This window comes from Zootoca vivipara, chromosome 11 (assembly GCF_965207765.1).
Source record: "Zootoca vivipara chromosome 11, rZooViv2.hap1.1, whole genome shotgun sequence".
Taxonomy (NCBI): Eukaryota; Metazoa; Chordata; class Lepidosauria; order Squamata; family Lacertidae; genus Zootoca; species Zootoca vivipara.
This window is the reverse complement of record NC_142594.1, coordinates 38,803,302-38,824,383: the sequence shown is the minus strand read 5'-3', so window position 1 is coordinate 38,824,383 and position 21,082 is coordinate 38,803,302. Positions and strand designations below refer to the sequence as shown.

The 21,082-nt window shown below is 42.9% G+C and overlaps 1 protein-coding gene across 1 annotated transcript; it reads right to left on the bottom strand.

Annotated features, from left to right (window-relative positions):
- Positions 1-5,920: 5,920 nt before the first annotated feature.
- On the bottom strand, positions 5,921-19,203 carry RAB18 (RAB18, member RAS oncogene family). The gene is made up of 7 exons (XM_035129539.3): positions 19,090-19,203; positions 15,567-15,622; positions 13,168-13,229; positions 11,380-11,452; positions 9,363-9,481; positions 9,215-9,281; positions 5,921-8,046 (listed from the first exon to the last, which is right to left on the bottom strand). The coding sequence occupies exons 1-7, from the start codon at positions 19,155-19,157 to the stop codon at positions 7,874-7,876; spliced, it is 618 nt and encodes a 205-aa protein (XP_034985430.1). The 5' UTR covers positions 19,158-19,203; the 3' UTR covers positions 5,921-7,873.
- Positions 19,204-21,082: the final 1,879 nt, after the last annotated feature.

Below are 21,082 nucleotides of genomic sequence, written 5' to 3'. Positions count from 1 at the left end.
AGAACATTACGGGATACTTTTTCTTCTTCATTTTTGACCCCCAACAGTGCCAGCTGCAAAGAGGATTTTAAAAAAAATCTAAAAGATTTGGGAAACTTTACAATTTTAAGTTTTGATAATTTGCAGCTCTGAAGAGGTATACGCTTTTACTCTTGCATTGTCTTGCTTGGCTATTGTGTGCGTGACTTACATTATAGCAGCCACTGGCTTCAAACACTGGAAATTTGACTAACAGAGGAGTGTTATTTTCTCATCGGTAATCTAGATGCACTTTACAGCATATTCATGTGTGTCAGTATTTTAAATAGCGTTCAATTTAGATTTTTAAAAGAAAAAAGAAAAGGGCCAGTAGTAAAAGGCTATATAATATTTCAAGGAAATCCCTTTCATTTCCAAGCTCCACCTAGGCTTTGTAATCTGGGCATTAAAAACTGAGTGTTTTTGTATTTTATTTTATTTTTAAGATATGAAAAACAGGTTTGAGTTTGTCCTTTTTAACTTTACTACTAACAGACTCCTCTGAACAACAACTTCATTTTAAAATGGGCAGCCCAGTGCCCAGTGTTTTCTTTGGCAGACAAGAAAAGGGGGATTTGGGGGCAGAAATAAATTGCTCCAGAGCACCAAAATGGGATTAAGAGATTTGACAGGAGTTCATAAAAAAAAAGTGCTACACAGCCACAGAGGTATGTTTTCGTTTGTTCCCTTTAAAAGATAAAAGCATGAAAAGAGGCAACGGCTGCTGGCAAGCTTAAATGGCCAAAGCTAAGCCTGCATGAAAGGTTCCAGAGGCTTGGGGCTAGAAAAAGCAAAGAATACACAAACACACGCCTCCCAGAGCTACTTTAAACACTACGACATGAGTAGGTTTGTCTATAATGTGCAAATGCCCATGAATAATAGTGTGGGGCTATAAAATACCAGCCCTGCTCAGCTCTCCACAATGTCCAGGCTAGCTTTCAGCCAATGTAGAGTTGAAGCTACAACAAGCTAGACCAAGTCACGGCACTTTCAGACTATCGCTGTTTTCAGGTGAGATCCCATCGCATGCCTGCAAATTCCGGTCGAGCACTTACTTATAGGTAGTATTGAGAGCTCTTGAACAAGAAACCCGCCTCCTCAAATGATCCGACTCCTCACAATGAGGAAAATGACAGGACAAGGCACTGGCAAGTGTGAGATAACACTTGCTTTGGTAGAGCATCATCTAACCTCCTCACAAACGGGACATCTGGAAGAGCCTTTCAAACATATGGATCTGCCCCTTGTTGTCTTTTAGGGCATTTTAACAGCAGAAGGGGCTTTTAAATTCTGTCACATTCTATTCAGGACTGGAATACAATTTCAAATGTGCATAAATCTAGTTCGATTCCCTCCCCTTCCCCCCTAAAACGTGTCCTGGATTCAGGTCTACTTTGTCAGATGAATGAAGTAAAAGCTCAGTTGGTAGGTATACAAAGGAGAACATTGCATGGTAGGAGCTGACTGGCAAAAATTACAGTTGTGATCGGCAGAGCTTAAATGGATGTTAAATAGGCACACACCTTTGTAGCAGATTGGAGATTATTTACTTAGTGTGACTGAGAGTATTTATTAATACTACTAGTACCTGTAGTGGGGCAGGGAAGCATTAGCAAGAAACAGTCACAGATAGCCCAAATAGCCTGATGTCAGTCAGCTAATTAAAACAGGTAGTGTGATCACAATCCTGTGTCTCGTGAAGTGCTACGTGAGAAGATGGACACTCCCCATGTCAGCCTATGAGCAGGCTTACTGTACCTGAAAAACCTTGTTGTGCCTCCAATCACCTCTCCAGTTTTTGTTCCACAGCAAATGGGGGAAGAGCACCAGTGGAAGAATGGCTTGGGAGTCTCTGTAGTTTCTAGAAGGCATGTTGTTGTTTTCAGTATGGTTGATTGCATTTGCATTTTGTGGATTTCAAGTTTCAAACTGCACAGAGGACACAGTTGACTGTGCAGCATAGAAATGCCTAGATAAACAGCAGGACTCCAGACCATCTTTCTGCATGTTGCTGCATGAAATAAGCAACTTCTCAAGTGGTGGTGGGTGATGTGCAAGCGGCTTATTTGTATAAAGTTCTGCATGTGGCACCAGCATGCGCAGAGGCCTCCCCTTAGGGCACCGCAGATGGATATTAGTAAAAACAGGCTGAAAAGGGCGGTTGCCACACACTTAGGTAAAGGTAAAGGGACCCCTGACCATTAGGTCCAGTCGTGACCGACTCTGGGGTTGCGCGCTCATCTCGCATTATTGGCCGAGGGAGCCGGCGTATAGCTTCCAGGTCATGTGGCCAGCATGACAAAGCCGCTTCTGGCAAACCAGAGCAGCACATGGAAACGCTGTTTACCTTCCCGCTATAGCAGTTCCTATTTATCTACTTGCATTTTGATGTGCTTTCGAACTGCAGGAGCTGGGACCAAGCAATAGGAGCTCACCCTGTCACAGGGATTCGAACCGCCGACCTTCTGATCAGCAAGCCCTAGGCTCAGTGGTTTAACCACAGCGCCACCTGGGTCCCTGACGCCACACACTTAGTGGATCGTAAAAATAAACCCTGACAATGGATCAGTTCATTTCTGGCATAGCGCGCAATGAGTTCTGCAGTTGCAATTCTGTCTTGCCCTCGCTGCTTCCTAGAGATGAGTCATAGTTCAATGGAGGATCATACTCCTACCACGGAAAAGGTCCAGGGTTCAGTGGTGTCGTGGGGGGGGCAGAGGGGCAGTTGCCCCAGGCACAGTTTTGGAAGCTGCTCCTCACACAGCCCCGGCAACCCCACACTGCATTGAGGGGCCAGGATCAGACAGTCCTATCACAGCCTCTCAAAGCCACATGAGGTTATCCAGGCAACCTGAGTGCAAGTGTGAGTTCTTTTTTACCCCTATGCATTTCAATAGAATGCACAGGGGTCTAATTGGTTGGGGTGGGAGAGAAAATGGACAGTAACCCCCCAAAAATGGTTGGTAAAGGGGGGGAAGCACACCCCTGCCAAGGACATTGGGGGGAGGGCAAAAGGCTCCTCGGAAAGCTTTCCCTCCTCTCCAGCTTTGTGGGCTGTCATTAGGGTTGCTAGAGTCAATAGTGGACAGGACTTCTGTGCCTTTAATTGCCCTGCTCTCTTTTGAGTCTGGAAACTTAAAGAGAAACCAGCAGACCCTTTGTTTAATTTCCAAGCAAAGGGTCTGCTGGTTTCTCTTTAAGGTTTCCAGACTCAAAAGAGAGCAGGGCAATTAAAGGCACAGAAGTCCTGTCCACTATTGAGTCTGGCAACCCTAGCTGTCATCCATCATTATTCCTAGGGAGACTAGGTCTTGTTGGAATGTATTGGAGGGGAAAAGTAAGGGCAGGGAAAGCTACAACCCCAAATAGACTGGGGTGGGTTGAAGAAGCCACCACTACCATCTTGGGGAAACAGGGCTCTTGATGGGGTGTAGGAATTGCCCACCAAACAGCTCTTTTCTTCCTCAAAACAGATATACCAAAAACAAACCCAACCTTTTCATGCTGTACTAAATGCTAGTTAATTTTTTTAAGGAGGGAAATTGCAAAATAACAGTAAATCAAAAGAGGGAAAATCCAGTGCTCGTTGCTTGTAAATATTATGCAATAGATTTGCATGATGCGCGCATGCACCTTTGCCAAGATTGTGAACGCCACCGTTAACAGCGCTGTAGCTTGAGCCTCAGGTGGCTGGAGAGGGCTGGGCAGCTGAGCAATTCCTGCTCTCATAACTTTTTCCTATTTCAACTTAGGCATGGAACCTTTCACCAACCATGCTAAACATTGCACTAATGCTAATTACTTACATGTGGCTGATAATGTATTTTTAGCAACCATTCTAATGTGGTTTCAACTATATAGTGTTGACAAGACTATAAGCTTGAGGGGAAGGGAAGTTGTTCGAATTAGGAGGGCAGATTTTCCTGTCAGATGAAAGATAAAAATGGCACAAAATAAGTGGAAGTCCTCTTCAAATTAGAATTTAAAATAAATGTGTGGGGTTGTGGGGTTTTTTTAAAAAAAATCTAAAATTCAACTCCACATCTGCCAGAGAAATTAAGTTGCCTGTTTTCCTCTAAATGCATTTCCGTGTGGGGCCAAGTTATGTTTTCCCCTAATGTATTTTCATATTGATTGGTAGTTTCTGCTCCAACGGAACAGAGCAAGCTACAATAACTGTTGATGAATTATGAACTTTTGAACTCTGGCAACAAAGCTAAAACCCAAAAATCTTGAACCTATTTATGTCTGACTCTATAGCCTTTCTCTCGGGAGAGCACAATGCTACCGGTATATAGCCCAGCATTTCCAATTTGTCTGCCTTAAAGGGAGTCCTTTTTACACAGCGCTTCAGGCCACTATGTTCCTACACAACAGGAAAAGGATTATGGGATATTTTTTAAGAGCACTTTCAGTTTGGCAGGTCAACCACCAGCTCTTGACAGCTTCTCATAAACTGAGCACACATCCTAGAAGATGCCTACAGAAAACAATTTTTTCAGACTATTGTCCACCAAAAAAAGATTGCCCAGGTAACTATTGACTGGTCAGCTTGCCATCAATACCAGAAAAGGCCCTAGAACAAATAAACAGCCAAGCTGTGTGAGCACTTAGAAAGCATGCTATGATTACTAAGACCCAGCATGGATTTCTCAAAAACAAGCCATGTCAGATGAATCTTTTCTTTTTTTGAGTTACAAGCTTGCTGGATCAGGGAAATGCTGTATATGAGGATTTCAGTAAGGGTTCTGACAAAGTCCCCCCTATGGTATTATTGCAGAGAAGCTGGTAAAATGTGGGCTGGATGAGGTAACTGTTAGGTGGATTTGTAGCTGGTTGACTGACTAATGGTTCCTCATCATCCTGGAGAAAAGGGGGCAAGTGAAGAGGGTTCTGTCCTGGGGCTGTTGTAGTTCAATGTCTTTATAAATTACTTGGATGGAGGAGTTGAGGCAATACCCATGTGATTTGCAAATAACAGCAAACTGGGAGGGATAGCTAATGCCACAGGACAGAATCGAACTTCAAGATGACCTTAACAGATTGGAGTACTAGGCCCAAACTAACATGAATTTCAATAGGGACAAAAGTAAGGTTCTGCACTTAAGACAGGAAGAACCAGCTGCGCAAATGGGGAACACCTGGCTTACCAGTAGTACATGTGAAAAATACTGAGGGGTCTCAGTAGACCACATGCTTAACATGAGTCAACAGCGTGGTGCTGCAGCAAAAAATAAATGCTATTTTAGGCTGCATCAACAGAAGTACAGTGCCCCTATCAGGGGAAGTAATAGTACCACTCTATTCTGCCTTAGCAACACCTGAAGTACTGTGTCTAGTTCTGGGCACAATTGAGAAAGATATTGAAAGGCTGGAATGTGTGAGAGGTGACAATATGATCAAGAGTCTGAAAACTAAGCCTTATGAGGAATGAGATAATTGGGTAAGTGTCAAAAGTAAACAACTTATACAGCTGCTACTTGATCCAGTTTCATCAACTGTAAAAGCCATTGCAGTAAGTGCAATACCAAAACATATCCACAAAGGGATAAGCTGTGTGAAACAAGCTGAAAATCTGTGACCAACTATTACAACAGAGGACGAGATGGTTGGACGGTGTTCTTGAAGCTACGAACATGAGTCTGACCAAACTGTGGGAGGCAGTGGAAGACAGAAGTGCCTGGCGTGCTCTGGTCCATGGGGTCACGAAGAGTTGGACACGACTAAACAACAACAACAACTATTACTTGCCTAGCACTTGCTTTGATATGGAAAAGTCAACTATTGGCATCTTGTTTCTGCTCCGCATTGCCTTAGTAAAACGTGGGGATCAAAAAAAGTTTTACCCAAACAGAAAGAACGTGGCTAGAGATTATCAAAGAAGAATTCTAAGTCCACATTAGGGCAATGCCTTTATTAAGCCAAGGAAAATGTCGAAATAAAGTGGTATGCTCATATTGGTCAAGCCATTCATGACTGCATAAGATAAATTTTAAGATGGACTTTGGGAAAAGCTAGAATTCAAAATGAGGCACTTTTGGGTGCTTGCAAGTTTCATGTTACAGCATGGCTTCCAAAGAAGATGTGCCGAAAGAAGATGGCTTCCAAAGAAGATGTGCCTCTTATCTTTGCAAATACAACCACCAGTTCAGTTAATCAGTTCAGCCTCCATCCCAAGTGAAATGCAAAGGTTACTTTGGTTATTGAAGAACAGGAATATGGAGAACAGGACACCGCACAAAACTTAAGCACATATCCTATGATAAAAAGATGGCAGATGCTTCACAATCTTTATTATGTAGTTAGGAACACACCTCTCTGCAATAATATTTGATTCCCTCCCATCTATTCAAGGGGCATTTTGCCATCTTTACACTGGGCAATAAGCAGTTCAGCAAATGTGCCATAAATTAAAATGGCGGCATACATCTGAAAACTGTTAATTTAGCCTAAGGAGTGTGAACCTTTACTTATCATGTTTGGCTTATAGAACTTCAAAACTTTGATAGTTTCCCAACAAGTGTAAAAAGTGGAAATTAAAGGTTTAAGTAAAATGTATTTAAAGTGACAACAGCTCATATACTTGGTGAAAGACCAGGTGGTGTGCAGCTCTTAAGTTTACAAAAAAGCAACATTATAAAGGTATTTCAGTTTACTGTATATATTTACAGGAAATTGCACAGTAGCTCATACTGCGAAATATATCAGTACCCCACAGTATTTTAAGTCATTAGTATTGTCTATTACAGGATCAACAGTCCAATAGATCTTCCAATTGTGTCTTACAAAATTCACCTGTACATGAGGAAGGTGTTACAAAAAAGTGAATACTGTGAAAAAAAATTATTAGTCTATACAAGTTCTCTGAAACGAGCAATTTACTGGCTGTTTGTTACAGCAAATTCCAATGAAATAGCACATGCCTTACACATACACACCCAGAAGACTAGAGCTTTTAAACATTATTTAAGCTTCAGAACCAACAGCCACAAGTTGAGCAGTCATCTGGTTCACACCATTCAAATTACATATGAACAACAATTTTGAGTTACTGAAATTAAGTTACATTGCTAACATTTAGAAACAAGCATTCAAAGCTTGGCAAAGTGATTCACAATGAGACTCCATTAAGCCTGTAACCTAAAGAAAAAAAATTCTCCTGCAGGTCCATAGCACACTACATCATGAATGCCATGGTGCAAGAGTCCACACACACATTCAGGATTTAAAAAAAATCCAATTAGACAATCATAGTATTCACTGAAGTGAAAAAAATTTAAAATCTCCTCTTCTCACCCAACCCCCGCCAAACATAATTTGCACCTCTTTCAAGATCACAGATTTTAACTGGGATTAGTTACAAGCTAGAAAAAGTGTTGCTTTAAGCTAAAAAGGGATTGTATATCCATGCTGTTAAACTGGTAAGAAAAGGCCTTTGCCAATAAAATTGTGCAAATTTTACATGTATCGACTTGTACCATTTGAGATTTGTGTGCCTCAAATAGTGCCATAGTTGAGTTAAAGACTCGAGTTTAAACAGAATGAAGCCAACATGTGTTTGAAATATTTCCCCAAAGTAATTCCATGATAATTATGAAATTTGAGTGTCTTTGTTCCTGCAACAAGTTCTTATGCCACATATAAAAAGAACCTATAAGTTTCAAATTAGGCATGCTAACCATAACAGTTCTCAACTGGAAAAGCTGCAGAGCACATTTTCCTAGAAAAATGTTCACTGCCATGATACACAAATATGTGCAAACCGCAAGGTCCCTAAAATAGCAGATGTAAGTTTATGTACAGAGGACACCACTATCCATTTAAATACACCAAAGAACAAGTCTTCCGGAGTTTATAACACAGAACAGTAGCCACCGCAGCCGCCTCGATGGCCCTCTTCATTGTTTGACAACTTTACACCTCTGTTTTGGCTCTCACTTTCCCACAGTCCTGGAGTCTGTATGATTTTCTCAACAAGCTCCTCAAAGGCACACTGTACACCATCACATGTTTTTGCACTTGCCTCTGCCGGGGGGGGGGGGGAGAGAGAAGAAGAGATGAAATGTTATACATGTGTCACTGTATGTTGTCCCAACTTCCTCTTCCATGGGTGCACCATTAAGCAGACAGCACCATGGCTCTGTCATTTGCACACCAATGTAGGTGCAAAATTCTTGAAGACTTAGCTTAGTGAAACTAATAGTTTGGAAAAGGCTTTTGCATCACAGCAAGTAGAGAATATTCTTTGTGTCTCTCATCCCAGAGATTTGTGTTTCATCAAATGGTACACACGAACACACTGTGTCAAGCTGCAAGTGAACCAACATGGTCTCAGGCCTTCTCAGGGAGAGACAGATGGCTCACTGAAGTCATGTCAGAAGAAAGGAGGATGTCAGTACCTGGAGGAGGCAACAGCAGCAATACCTGTTCTGCTGAAAAGCACACTGAAACCCCCACAGGAGCTACTGGCAGCACCTGCCACCTTCCTCTTTGAAACTGCATCCTCAGGGAAGAGGGATGCAGAGAGAGAAGCAGATTTATCTTTACCTCTCTTAGCAAAAAAGGGCTGTGCATGAAATGGAAGACTCTTGAAATCAAGCTAGAAGGTAATGTAACAGTATTTCAATCAAGGCAACTGAGACCGTTTCACCACCTTTGCCCATTAATGGGACCCACAAGAGATTCCTCTGCGCAATCCATTGGGGGGTGGGGAGGACAGCAACAGAGCCTGGTGGATGGTACTCATCACATCCAAATAAGAACCAATGTGACAACAGCTGTATAGCTGTCATATTTCATGGCCAACATAAAGTAACAATGCAGTGGCATATACAGTGGTACCTCTGGATGCGAACAAGATCCGTTCCGGAGCCCCGTTCGCATCCAGAGCAGTATGCAACCTGAAGCGCCGAATCTGTGCATGCTCGCCGCGTGATTCAGCGCTTCTGCACATGCGCATGAAGTCATTCGACGCGTCTGCGCATGCATGAATCACCGAACCCAGAAGTAACCTGTACTTTGCAAATTTAGTTCCACAGCTTTACTTAGCTTACATTAATCCTGCTGTTGTAAAATATGGCTTTATCCTCCAAAACATGCACCACTATAACCCCAGCCATTATATCTTGTCGTACAACAACTGCAGCTAAACAGAACATTCCACCACACTTTGCATTCCTTTTCAAGGTCTTACCTATGAACAACATGGAATGTTTTCGGGCAAACTTGAGACCCTCATTTCTGTCAACTTCTCTGTTTTCCTACAACAAGCAGAACTGTCAGACACTTATAAAAATAAGCTTATGAATCACAGGGCAAAAATGTATTTCAGGGCTACTCACCTTATCAATTTTGTTTCCTACTAACATTTTAACTATATCATTTCTTGTGCAGTATGTTTCTAATTCAGTTAGCCAGTTGTCTAGTTTAGCAAAAGTGTCTCTTCTTGTGACATCATAAACTGAAATCAAGAATTAATAGCAGTCAGTGATGCATGTATTTCAAGGTTAAGAACGGAACAAACATTTCACCTTCAAATTTATAACCCTTTCTCTTGCCAAATTAGTTGCAGCACTGCAAGACTCACTCACCTACCCACCCCACCATAGCAGGGCCATCTCAAGCACGTCGGGCGTCCGGGCACCGTGGTGCGGCAATCGCTCAGTTTCTTGCCCCGCTCCGTTTCTTGCCGTGGCTGGTGGGCGGGCGCAGCGCGCAGTACGATTTCTGCACGGCTCCGCCGCACGGCGCTCCCCTACCGGGCCGGCGCCCTGACACCCCGCGCCACCCAGACTACCCCTAGAGCCGGCCCTGCACCATAGCACCGAGAAAGGGCTCTGGAGAATGCCTGATGTGCTGGTGGGATGAATCCTCCACCTATCCCATGCCACCTGAGGGAAGGGGCTTGCCTAATCAGATGGCCAGCCTTGAATTTAGTTATGACAACAAAGTTTAGAAACTAGACAGAGCCACGATACCAGTAAATGACTTACTGAACTGTGACTCTTCCCTTATTATTACTTCTGAGTCCTCTTCTCAATCAGCCACTGTAATCCTTGCTACTGACTTTCAGCTGTCACTTGAAGACCTTTTTATGCCAACAGGCCTATGCAGTTATTCAAACTTTTTATTATTCTACCCAGTCTTAATTATTATTTTCTATTGTCTTATAGTATTTTATTGTATATGTTGTTGTACACCACCTTGGCATTTTATATGAATTTGTTGTATATACATATTTTTATTAATAACAATAAACAACAGAACCAGAAGTCCATTTTGCAAGGTTCGGACTCCTCTGAATTGCCAGCTGTTGACTGATCAAAGCTAAGTAGCTGCTGACAACTAGACATCTGCTTAATCTCTTATAAGGGACTCAGCCCAGGTAATGTATTTAGACAAAGTAGTCTGACTGGATGGCTACAGCCTCCAATCCAGGTAGTTCTCACTGAGAACCTAGCTGCATTATTCCTCATTGAAACACCAACACAATTGCAATATTGTTTACAAAAGGTTTCAGTAGCTGTAAGTTCATGAACTTTTGGTAGACTAGGGACGAGGGGAGTGGATTTTGTGTGGATGGGCTGCAAGCTCCATTCAGTTCTGGTACTCAACACAACTTCATGGGCTCAGAATTGTTTAATTATAGACATGTCCTCTTTTGAATCTGGCTCCAGCTGGTGGATCTCAGGGTATTATTAAAACACAATGCTTGAAGTCTGCTCACCCCTGGGGTAGATAATGAAGTAAAGATGGAGGAACCTATTAAAATGTACTAGTACAGCAAGTTGGAGACTGATCTCAAGCAAGCACCTCAAGGATTACCTGGAGGCATGTTTCTTCATTTTCCATTTAAGAGCTAACTCTGGCCAGAAATGCACTGTAGCTTCCCTTTCTCCCCTCTTTTATTAAGTGAAGGAGATGCCTGTGTCATCAGATTGAGCAGATAGCAGTTAGAGGATGTGTAACCCTTAGCCTGTCAGTCATGTGCCTGATCAAAATTCCTTCCACACACAGGGAGCAATTCAAGAACCTGCATCTTGTCCCTTGGGAGAAAAGCAGCTGGGGAAGGGAACTGGAGCACAGTGGCCGGGGAAAAACATCATCCTGCACTCAATCTGGGAGTAAAAACACCTGCAGCTTCTTCACCCAGTAAAATAAAGCCTGCAGACGGGGAAGGAAGAGAAACAGCAAGAGCTACCTATAGAACTCCACCCTCCAGCAATTCCCACAGTTCTTATTTCTAACTTGCCACCCATTTGGCTGTGTAATGGTAAAATTACAGTAAGGCCAAGAATTTCAGTATCATGCCCTATACCAGAAAATGAACAGATAAGCAGTAACCAGCTGCATGCTTACCTAATATAACACCCTGTGCTCCTCTGTAATAGCTGGGTGTTAACGTTCTGAACCGTTCCTGACCTGCAGTGTCCTAAAAAATTCAGACAATTTTGAGAACCTATTTGACATAGTTAAACACATTTTTCCTGCAACTCCCACAACAGGCAGCATGCATCCTAATATTTTGTATTTTCACCTAGAAAGAACTTTCTGATTTGCATCTTCAAGACTGCAAACCTTTTCATGGCAAAGCTTAACAGGATACACTTCCTGGATTCTACAAAGGTTATCATGTGCAGAGTACAGCAGGTCTTTACTATGTTAGAGCCTATGGCAATAGACATACAATTCTATTTGCCCATTACAAACAAATGTGCACAAAGTTCCTCCTTCCATGTGCTATAGGCCTTATCTTGCCATTTCTTCTTCTATAGCAGGGTTTCCCAAGGTGGTCAATACTGATCCTCCTGAGGGCAGCAGAACTGTGCAGAGGGCAAATAAAGATGAAAGGGTTGAAAGGAGGTAAAAAATAGCCTGGGGTGGAAAAGAATTTCATGAGGCATAGTGCAAAAAAATTTTAATAGGAACTATGAGCCTCAGGAACAAAGGGCAGGAGCATGTACACTGTGCACTTCCCTTGCCAATAAGGAACCTCTGTTGCTGGTATTTCCAACATCATGCATGGCTAAAGCTGGGTTCAGCCATGTTTGTGCTCTTCTGAACAAATAAACAGGCTGAATGTCAAACAATGCTGTGACTTAAGGCTCAAATCCACAAACTTACAGCCCAATATTCAAAAGCCCAATCATCTCATTAGAGAAGATAAGAAAGGTATTGTTTCACTACTTTTAACTTCCTTATTTTACTTCTAAGAGTCACAATGATTGAAATAATGATTAATAAATAACTGATTAATAAATGTTGATTATATACTGTTATTTTATTTCATATCGTATACATTTCTTATAATTTGAGTTGGGTTGAGATGTACCTTGGTCCTGCAGCTGGTAAGTAGGTTTGAACTTCCCATGAATGAGCTGATTGATGAGGAGTTCAAAGCTGCTTGATTTGGGCACGTGAGCTAGTTCCCCCCATGGCAGGGCTAATTGATGTCTGTTTTCGACATTGTGATATATCACCAGCTAAACATTGTGATATCCCGATATATCACGATATCTGAAATAAGGATGTAACTATTTGGAGGTGATGGGGCAATTGTCTTGGCAACTGCTATTACTTAGGCTTCTAAAACAGATACATTTTCACTTACCTTTAACATATTGTTACAACTCTTATTTTATAGCACAGAGCAACAGGGGTAGCAGGAATCATGAGAGAAGTGATGACCAGCTTCATGGATGACCAGCTTCACAATTTTTTACATAGCACATGGACACATTGTGATTTGCCATGTCAAATATTATGAAACCGTTACTACAATGTGCACTTTAAACCTATTTTGTACTATGTATCACTAAATCGCACAGCCCTATCCTGTGGGAACTTACTTGCTGAAGTACCTGAACCCTGCAGAAGTTTTCAATACTGTATGCAGGTTCACTTTCACCACAGCAATGTTTTATTGAACTGTAGCCTAGTAACCAGTTGCCCAGTACAAAAAGTACACTGTTGCTTCCCAGGACTGGCTTTGATAACACTGGAAAGAGTCTTCAGGTATCAATATTGTTTTGCTATGAGCCACTTTGGCAACAGCCCATTGTGGAAAAGCAACATATGATTAAAATCAATCAATCCATACATACATCATTCAATAATGCAAGGTTCACATGCGTTATTACGACTTACCCAGATTGCTAGTTTAGCCTTGTTTCCATCGACAGATATTGTTTTCACTTTGAAGTCAACACCTACAAGAGAAGAATACTTAATGCTCTCCCCAGAAAAGGACAGAAGTTAAAACAGAAAACATGCCAGGTATTGTGGGCTACAACTCTCATCAGCCCCAGCCAGGATGGCTAATATTCAGGGATGATAGGAATCATTCTAATTTTGGCTCTTTTTGAATAATTATTCTATCTGCATCTAATATTCTAGCACAATAATTTGGAGATAGACAAATATTCTGTGTGTTTATGACTTTCAGATGAACTGCAAGACTGCAACATGTGACAAGATGTAGGTGAAAAAAGAAGCAAGTTTTAATTAGCTGTAAGTTTTGCTATTAAATGTAGCTCAAAAGCAAACCAACACAAAAAACATTTAATGTTGAAGGCAAACTACTGCAGAGAACCAAGCGGCCCATTTTACACAAGGTCATAACTTCTAAGTAAACATCAATTTCATAGGAAAACTGAATCTCACGTATAATTTGCCACATGCAACAGAGTCAAGAAAGCAGGCGTACATTTTCATGAACCCTACATCATATAAAACTGGTTCCAATACCGAAGTAACCTTTGTGTAACAAATGCTGTAATTAGCTGCCCAGAAAATGTATGTATGGTGACTTCTATAATAAACTACCCATCTCTGCATTGCTTGGCTAGCAGAAGTCATTCACAAAACAGAGGCAGCAAAAGAACGATGAATATACCTCTGCTCATTTTGCTATTTGTTTTGAGATAGAAATGAACGAGGTCCCATAATGTCAACACACAACTCAAGGAAGGGACAATCAGCTTCAGCAGCATCTAATAATGATAATGGTGGTGGTGGTGGTAATAATTTTATTCTCTGTACTCTGCCCATCTGACTGGTTTGCCCCAGCCACTCTGGAAGGCTTCCAATAGATAAAAAAAATAAAACCACAAACACTAAAAACTTCCCTGTACAGGGCTGCCTTCAGCTGTCTTCTAAAAGTTGTATAGTTACGGTATCTATCTTCTTGACACCTGATGGGAGGGTGCTCTACAGGGCAAGTGCCACTACTGAGAAGGCCCTCTGCCTGGTTCCCTGTAACCTCACTTCTCACAATGAGAGAACTGCCAGAAGGCCCTCGGGGCTGGATCTCAGTGGATCTCACCAACACTTTGAATTGTGCTCTAAGAATCAAAGTAGATCCTTTAGGACCAGTGTTATATGGTTATATTGTCTTGTAGTCAAGACAAACATCCAGAATGAATGAGGAAGGTTTGTGCCTGCTCTGCAACCAAATTCATGTACTCAAAAGCTCTTTTTCACAAAGAGCTTCACTTTTGGAGTAAAAAGAGTCCCCTGTAGACAAATGTAAGCTCTCTACTTGTTTACATGTGATTTTCATTAAATTTGAATCTGCTATTTCTCACCAAAATCTTATGTGGCAGCTGTGGCAACTCCTGCTGATCATGACAAATTCCACAAGCGTCATATTTCTTCCTTACAGAATCCTCTCCAACAGCCCCGCCTTGTAAACTTTAAATACTATAGTTCCATGCTTTATCCTTTGATCTATCTGACCTCATCACTGCTGAACTATGCAGGCCTCACAATTCAAAGCTATTAACATCTTCTCCCAAACAAACCAAAATGCTAAATATAGCCATGATCTTTGTATAGCCTTAGCAACATATGCAGAATACATGAACACAAAAAACAGAGACCATTACATTATTTCTGTAGAAATACCCACTTTAAAATGCTAAATGGTTGAAGGACAGTATCAATTTTGACAAGGAGAAGGATTAAGAAGTTCAACTCCTCCTGAAAAGTTTTTAGGACAAGTTGCAGATAGCAAAGCATGTGCTTTTACTATTTGTGGGCTTCCAAACCAAGTAGTGTGTCCACTTGCCATACTTCAAATTCCTACCATCACTCACTTACACAGGGCCTATGTCAAAATCAGACTTAACTATGAAGTGTTTTACAGGTTCAGCCAATTTATATTATTTGATATCAATATATTTGAACCTTGCAGTTTTCGAATTACTAGCAGCTTTTTTGTTCTGCATATGCAGAATCTGACTTGTCAGAATCTAACCTGTCAACAAATTCAGATATAGCTGCAATGCTGACAAAAAGGTGAGTAAACTACACTGTCAGCTTCCTTATGTTTCCCTTTTACAATGGGGACATGGTGGGGGTGAGAGGTGTCTAAACTTCCAATTTAAGCAAATTTCTTACAGCAAATCTCACCTAATTTTTGTGCCAGTGCTGCGTCTTTTCCTTATTAGTGATCAACTTTCTCCATTGCAGTGTCTCCACTTTTTACAGCATTTAGATCAAATAGTCTAAATTTGATCTAAATAACAACGGCATCACAAACTTACCAATTGTTGCTGCAAGCTCTGGATCAAATGTATCATCGGTAAACCGTAACAGAAGGCTGCACAAAGGAGAAGGGCATTTGAAGAAGAGAGAAGGAGAAAGAGAGAAGGAGAAAATGAGCATAGCAATAATTATATTTCAGAGATATAACTATCCAACCAGATACATTTGTAACAGATCTCAGATTTGCGTTGCCAAGTAACATGATTGTAACAGAAGATTCGCCCTCTCCCCTACCAGATTTCATTTTTTTTAGGACAGTCAACTCTCCCTCCTTCAGAAAATGAGCTTATCCTCTTTCAACATTAATTAATCCTTGTGCAAGCAAACTTGCAGCTCTATTGAGAAAGACTGGCCAAGACAGTGCCAGAGAGTTCCATTCTAGACTTCTTGAACTCACACCTAGGGTATGTTAGGGTTGCCATATTCCAAAAAGTTGTTAAGCGCTTTTTGTGCCAAAGTTGTTGAGCTATCTTTAAGGAAATTTGCCAAATTCTACACTGCCAATACTGCACAGCAGCAGATGAATGTTAAAATGTTGAGATAGCAGCATCAGGAGATACCCATTGGACTTGTGAATGTGCTGTGTAATACTGAGTGGTTAGACATTAGCTGCAAAGAAATGCTCTGTTTGAAAACTGAATGACAAATAACTCTTCTAGAGCTAGGGAAGCTCTGGCTTTCAAGATGTTGTTGAACTGCAACTCCCAGCATCCCTAGTCATGGTGGTTGGAGGACCAAAAGTTCACCATGTGATCATGGTTCTGCTGTAAGGATTACTATATTGTATGTGTTTACACACACAGCACAGCACACAAAATATGCTAAATAAGTGACAAGCAGTGTTAGAAACAATGAAAGCTAGGCACTAAATGGCACCTTAAACCTATGTTATGGGTGCAACAACAGAATATCTAGGCACACTTTTTAATAACAAGAATACAAAGCTGAAAATGAATGAAGTGCAGTTTAAATATGTTCATTTTTCACATGGTCTAGTCCTTCCCCTGCCCACCCCCCTAATATTCTTAAGAGGGTCTCTTCTTCAGTCTTTAGAAAGTATCCGGAAGTGGGGAGGCAGAAAAGGGTCCTCCTCCTTTCCTTCCACTTTACAGTTTTAACCTGAAATCTTTGGCGCAGTACTGCACCCAGAGCTCAAAAACTGCTTGAACCAATGAAATTCCCTGTCACAAGATGCACCTAGAACAATAGGAGTTTTGAACACTGGTGACAAGGTTATACCTACAAGCCTGCTAAAGCCTATCCCACCAACTGAAAGTCTACTTAAACATGAAACTCTTTTACACTGCTGATGGAAAATGACCAGGGTCCAACAGTAGCAGAATTCAGGTCTCTGGAAGGTATCACTCTTTCTAAATAACTAGAGTATCTTAGTTCTCTCACCAAGAACAGTTCACTCAAGAGCATATATATGACACTGGACTGTGTGCATTAAAATGTACCACTCTTCCCTCTCCTCCTCCCCTGCCAGTCCTTCATCTGCAGTCCTACTGGAAACCAAAGGTCTGAGAAAGCATCTCAACTGTATAGCTAACACAGAATCAAACTACAGTACTTTCCAAAGTGCAAGAATTCCAAAGGCTTAATTGTTAGTTTGGAACCAAAAAACAAGTTGATAACTCTCCTTACAGCGGATTACAGGTAAGCAGCCTGCTGTAATAATGTGAAGCTTTCTAAGGTCACATACTTGGAGATGACCTAATCCAGAAGAAATCTAAAGTCCTGGCTGCCAGCACTGAGTCCTTGCAACATCTTAAGAGAGTCATGTACAAGGGGGTGGGGCACTGACTCTGCACTTTATACACACATCCTCCACAAATTTGTTAGCCTCTTCAATTTTGTAAATTCAAAATAGCAGACTTGGTTACTAAATATACTGCTGTAACATATACAAGAACACTTTCTTCAAATAACATGAAGCATTATTGATGGTGCTGCCATAGAGTCAAACTCCACACTGATGGGTGTCTGCCTGGCATTTATACATACAATATATATGTGAAATAAAGTTATGGAAGTGGTTTTAAGGTCATGAATTAGTCTTTCAATATAGGCTGCTTCTTCTGTATACTTTCCTTTGTATCCTAAAGGATGTCCAAATAGCGTACGAGTTCACATGATGAATAAATTGATGATCAATTTATGACACAGACACAGCACAATGGGCTGTACTTCACAACCCAGCAATAGTAAGAAAGGGATCATGTGGAATCTAGCTAGTAACTGTGAGAGAGACACTGCAGACAAGGCAAAGGTTATTGTGATTGAGAAATGAGAAGGAGCCCAGATATGAACAGAAGCTCAGCAAGACACAGATAAACAAAGAAGGCCCTTTAGAACAGGGGGCTAGAATATTTATTCATTTATGACAGCAAACACCACTAGGGAGGGAATGCAGATCCTTAAACGACTTCATATCTAGGTACTTGGGAGTATCTCTCTAAAAGTGGGAATCACGAGGAGAGCCTGCTTGACACACTTTAGTCTGTTCTCCACAAAGGAAGATCTGCTGTCCCAATTTCAGTTGCTGTGCATTATGTGGAAACATGGGAAGGGCCCAATACTCCATGGTAAAACGCCCTTTCACCTTCCGAGAGGCCTGCCTGGCACCAACTCTAAACAGATTCCAGAACCAGGTCAAGTCCTAGTTATTATTCCCTCAGGCATTTGTTGCCTAACACTGCAGTTTGTTTATTTTAAGAGTAGCATCTACTTATCGTTTTGTGCCATTTTGAGTTATTGTTCAATAAACGAGCTACATTTCACACCAAGGCCAAACAGCACCGGGTAGGGCTATAAACATTTTAAGGAGAGGGGAAAGACCATTTGAATCCTGATTTCTCCAATATAAGCCCAGGTTACCATCTCTTACTTCGGCGTGTGATCCTACGCGTTGGCTCCTGGCCTAGCAAGCCTGACAGTGCCCTACTCTCCCCAGAGACGTTGCAAGAGAAGGGGCGAAGAAACCTTTGCGTGGTCCCAGAGAACTAGATGCAATGGCTGCGAGGTAAGGGGTTGAGCCCCGGGATGATGTTTCCAGAACCAAAAGTATCCAATAATCAAGCAACAGGCCGGCGTGTGGATGAAACTGAGCCTCTGTGCATATGCAGAAGGCGACGCCCTGATCCGCGGAGACAACGAGCCAGAGGGAGAGCTTTGGCCCCAGGGACGAATGTCCCAAGTCAGGGGGCGTGGCGTCCAGTCCAGCTTGAGCCCCGGCACCCACCCCTCCCTCTTCCTCAGGAGTTAAGGCCTGAATCCGGCCAAGGCTTCCTTGGGAGTAAACCCCACCCAAGTCCATAGGCAACAGCCCCTAATAAGCAGGGGGGGCAGTTGCAGTGGGAGGGGGGTCTTGGCCCCCTGCCCCTCCCCGGTGACAAGGGGGCGGAAGCGCTTTCGGTCCTGAGGGGGGCTGCTGCCAGGCAAGGCCTACTCGGGGTGGGGCTGGGGAGGAAAGGAGAGGCCGCAGCCGAGGCCCGGCCGGCTGGCTGGCAGGAACCTCACCTAGACTTGCCGACGCCGCTCTCTCCGATGATGAGGATCTTCAGCGTGGTCAAAATATCCTCGTCCATCCCGACAACCGGAGGCCTCTGGCCCGACCGACCCAGCTCCTCAGTCGCTGCTACGCAGACTGCCACGTCTTCTGCGCATGCGCCCACCCCACCCCCTCAAACTCGCCCTTATCCGCCTTCCCGAGGCGCTGCCTTTGTGCGCTTGCGCGCGGAGGGGGCCTTCCGCATTCCAGCTCTTCGCTCCGCCCCTCCGGAGGTGATGGTGCGCCGCGCGAGCCGGTCAGCTCCTGGGGCGCAGGCGCAACGCCAGGGCTGTTTCCTCGCCGGTGTGATGAGCTAAGGAAGAAGCCTTCAAAGCGCAGCGGCAGGTGGAAGGAGGCGCCCCTAGGAGAACTCGCTGGGAGCACGGGAAGGAAGCTGCATGGCGCCGAGGCTGACTTGGCAGAGGCTCCCCAGAGTTTCAGAGAGAGCCTTTCTTCCCTGGCAGCACCTAGAGGCGAAACGGCTTGCAAAGCGCCAGGTCCGCTTAAAACGCATTTAAGAGGCTGTGCTGCTTGTTGTCATGATGAGTCACGGGGCCACCGAGGCAGTAACAGCATACAAGTATATGACTGACATCAGTTATTCAGAAATGCTTATTTTTAAAATGCATTTTCTTAGGTTGGCCTTGCCCGTCTTCTGGGGTTCACTTCCCCATTTTCGAATGCTCAGAGTAGATGGGCACACATTTTGCAATCATTTGGCACCTAAATTGTCCTGGTGGCCTTAAAGGCAGGGCGGGAGATTCTGTGGCTCTTGGGATGTTGTTGGACTGGCAACTCCCATCAGCCTTGGCCAATTGTGGGCGATTCTGGGAATTATAGTCCAGCGGCATCTTAAGTGTCGCAGATTAATCACTCCTGCATTAAGGGAAATAACTACAGTAATTGAAGCTTTTGTGTTGTGATGAGTGTTTGGGACTCCAAAACAGGGCAGTCAGAGCAGTCTGGTGTCAAGGCAGCAGAGTGTGACTGGTTGCTAGTTGAAGGGGACACAGAGAACTGACATTCAGATGCCTGTGTATATTTCCATAGACAGCAATCGAAGAGGCCAGAGACAAGGAAAAGGTCAGATTCTAAGGCAGGGGTCAACAAATCTTTTCAGCAGGGGGCCGGTCCACTGTCCCTCAGACCTTGTGAGGGGCCGGACTATATTGGGGGGGGGGAAACGAATTCCTATGCCCCACAAATAACCCAGAGATGTATTTTAAATAAAAGCACACATTCTACTCATGTAAAAACACGCTGATCCCCGGACCGTCTGCAGGCTGGATTTAGAAGGTGATTGGGCCGGATCTGGCCCCTGGGCCTTAGTTTGCCTACCCATGTTCTAAGGGCAGCAAATGCATGTCCAGGGCAAGCAGGCATGCAATGAAAGGACAGCAATTGCTCTGTCCAATAAGTTGCTCAAAGTGGGGGGGCCAAACACTCATACAAGCATAACTGGGGGACCTCTTGGCTTCCCAGATCACCTGGCCTGTGTATTAACAAGACTTTTCTCTCTGATTGTCTGTGTTAATTAAGCAACCTTGCTGACAGGAAGCCATCATTCTGACAAGAATGCCACCATTTTAGTGTTGGACCCTGTAGGCCTGATCTCACAATGCAGTTTTTGACTTTAAATTATTAAAGTAGAATATATGTCTTACAGGAGCGGTTGCATTCAAACTTTGTCTCTGGGTTGTTTTTTTCAAGTGATAATCCATGATAATCAAAATAGAATATTCCTGTGAATATGGATGGAAGAAGCTATGGTTTTTTGGGGGGGATCTGTGGGGCTGATTCTGTAGCAAAATGTACCAAAATTTTAAAAGACCGTGCATTATGTAATGCCATTTCCTGTTGGCATTATCTATGTGGAATGTCAGTTCTTCAAAGTGGGCAGTGTCTGGCCAAATGAACGACATCATCTTCCTGTTGATGTAGTAAAGGAAGAAAATCACGTTT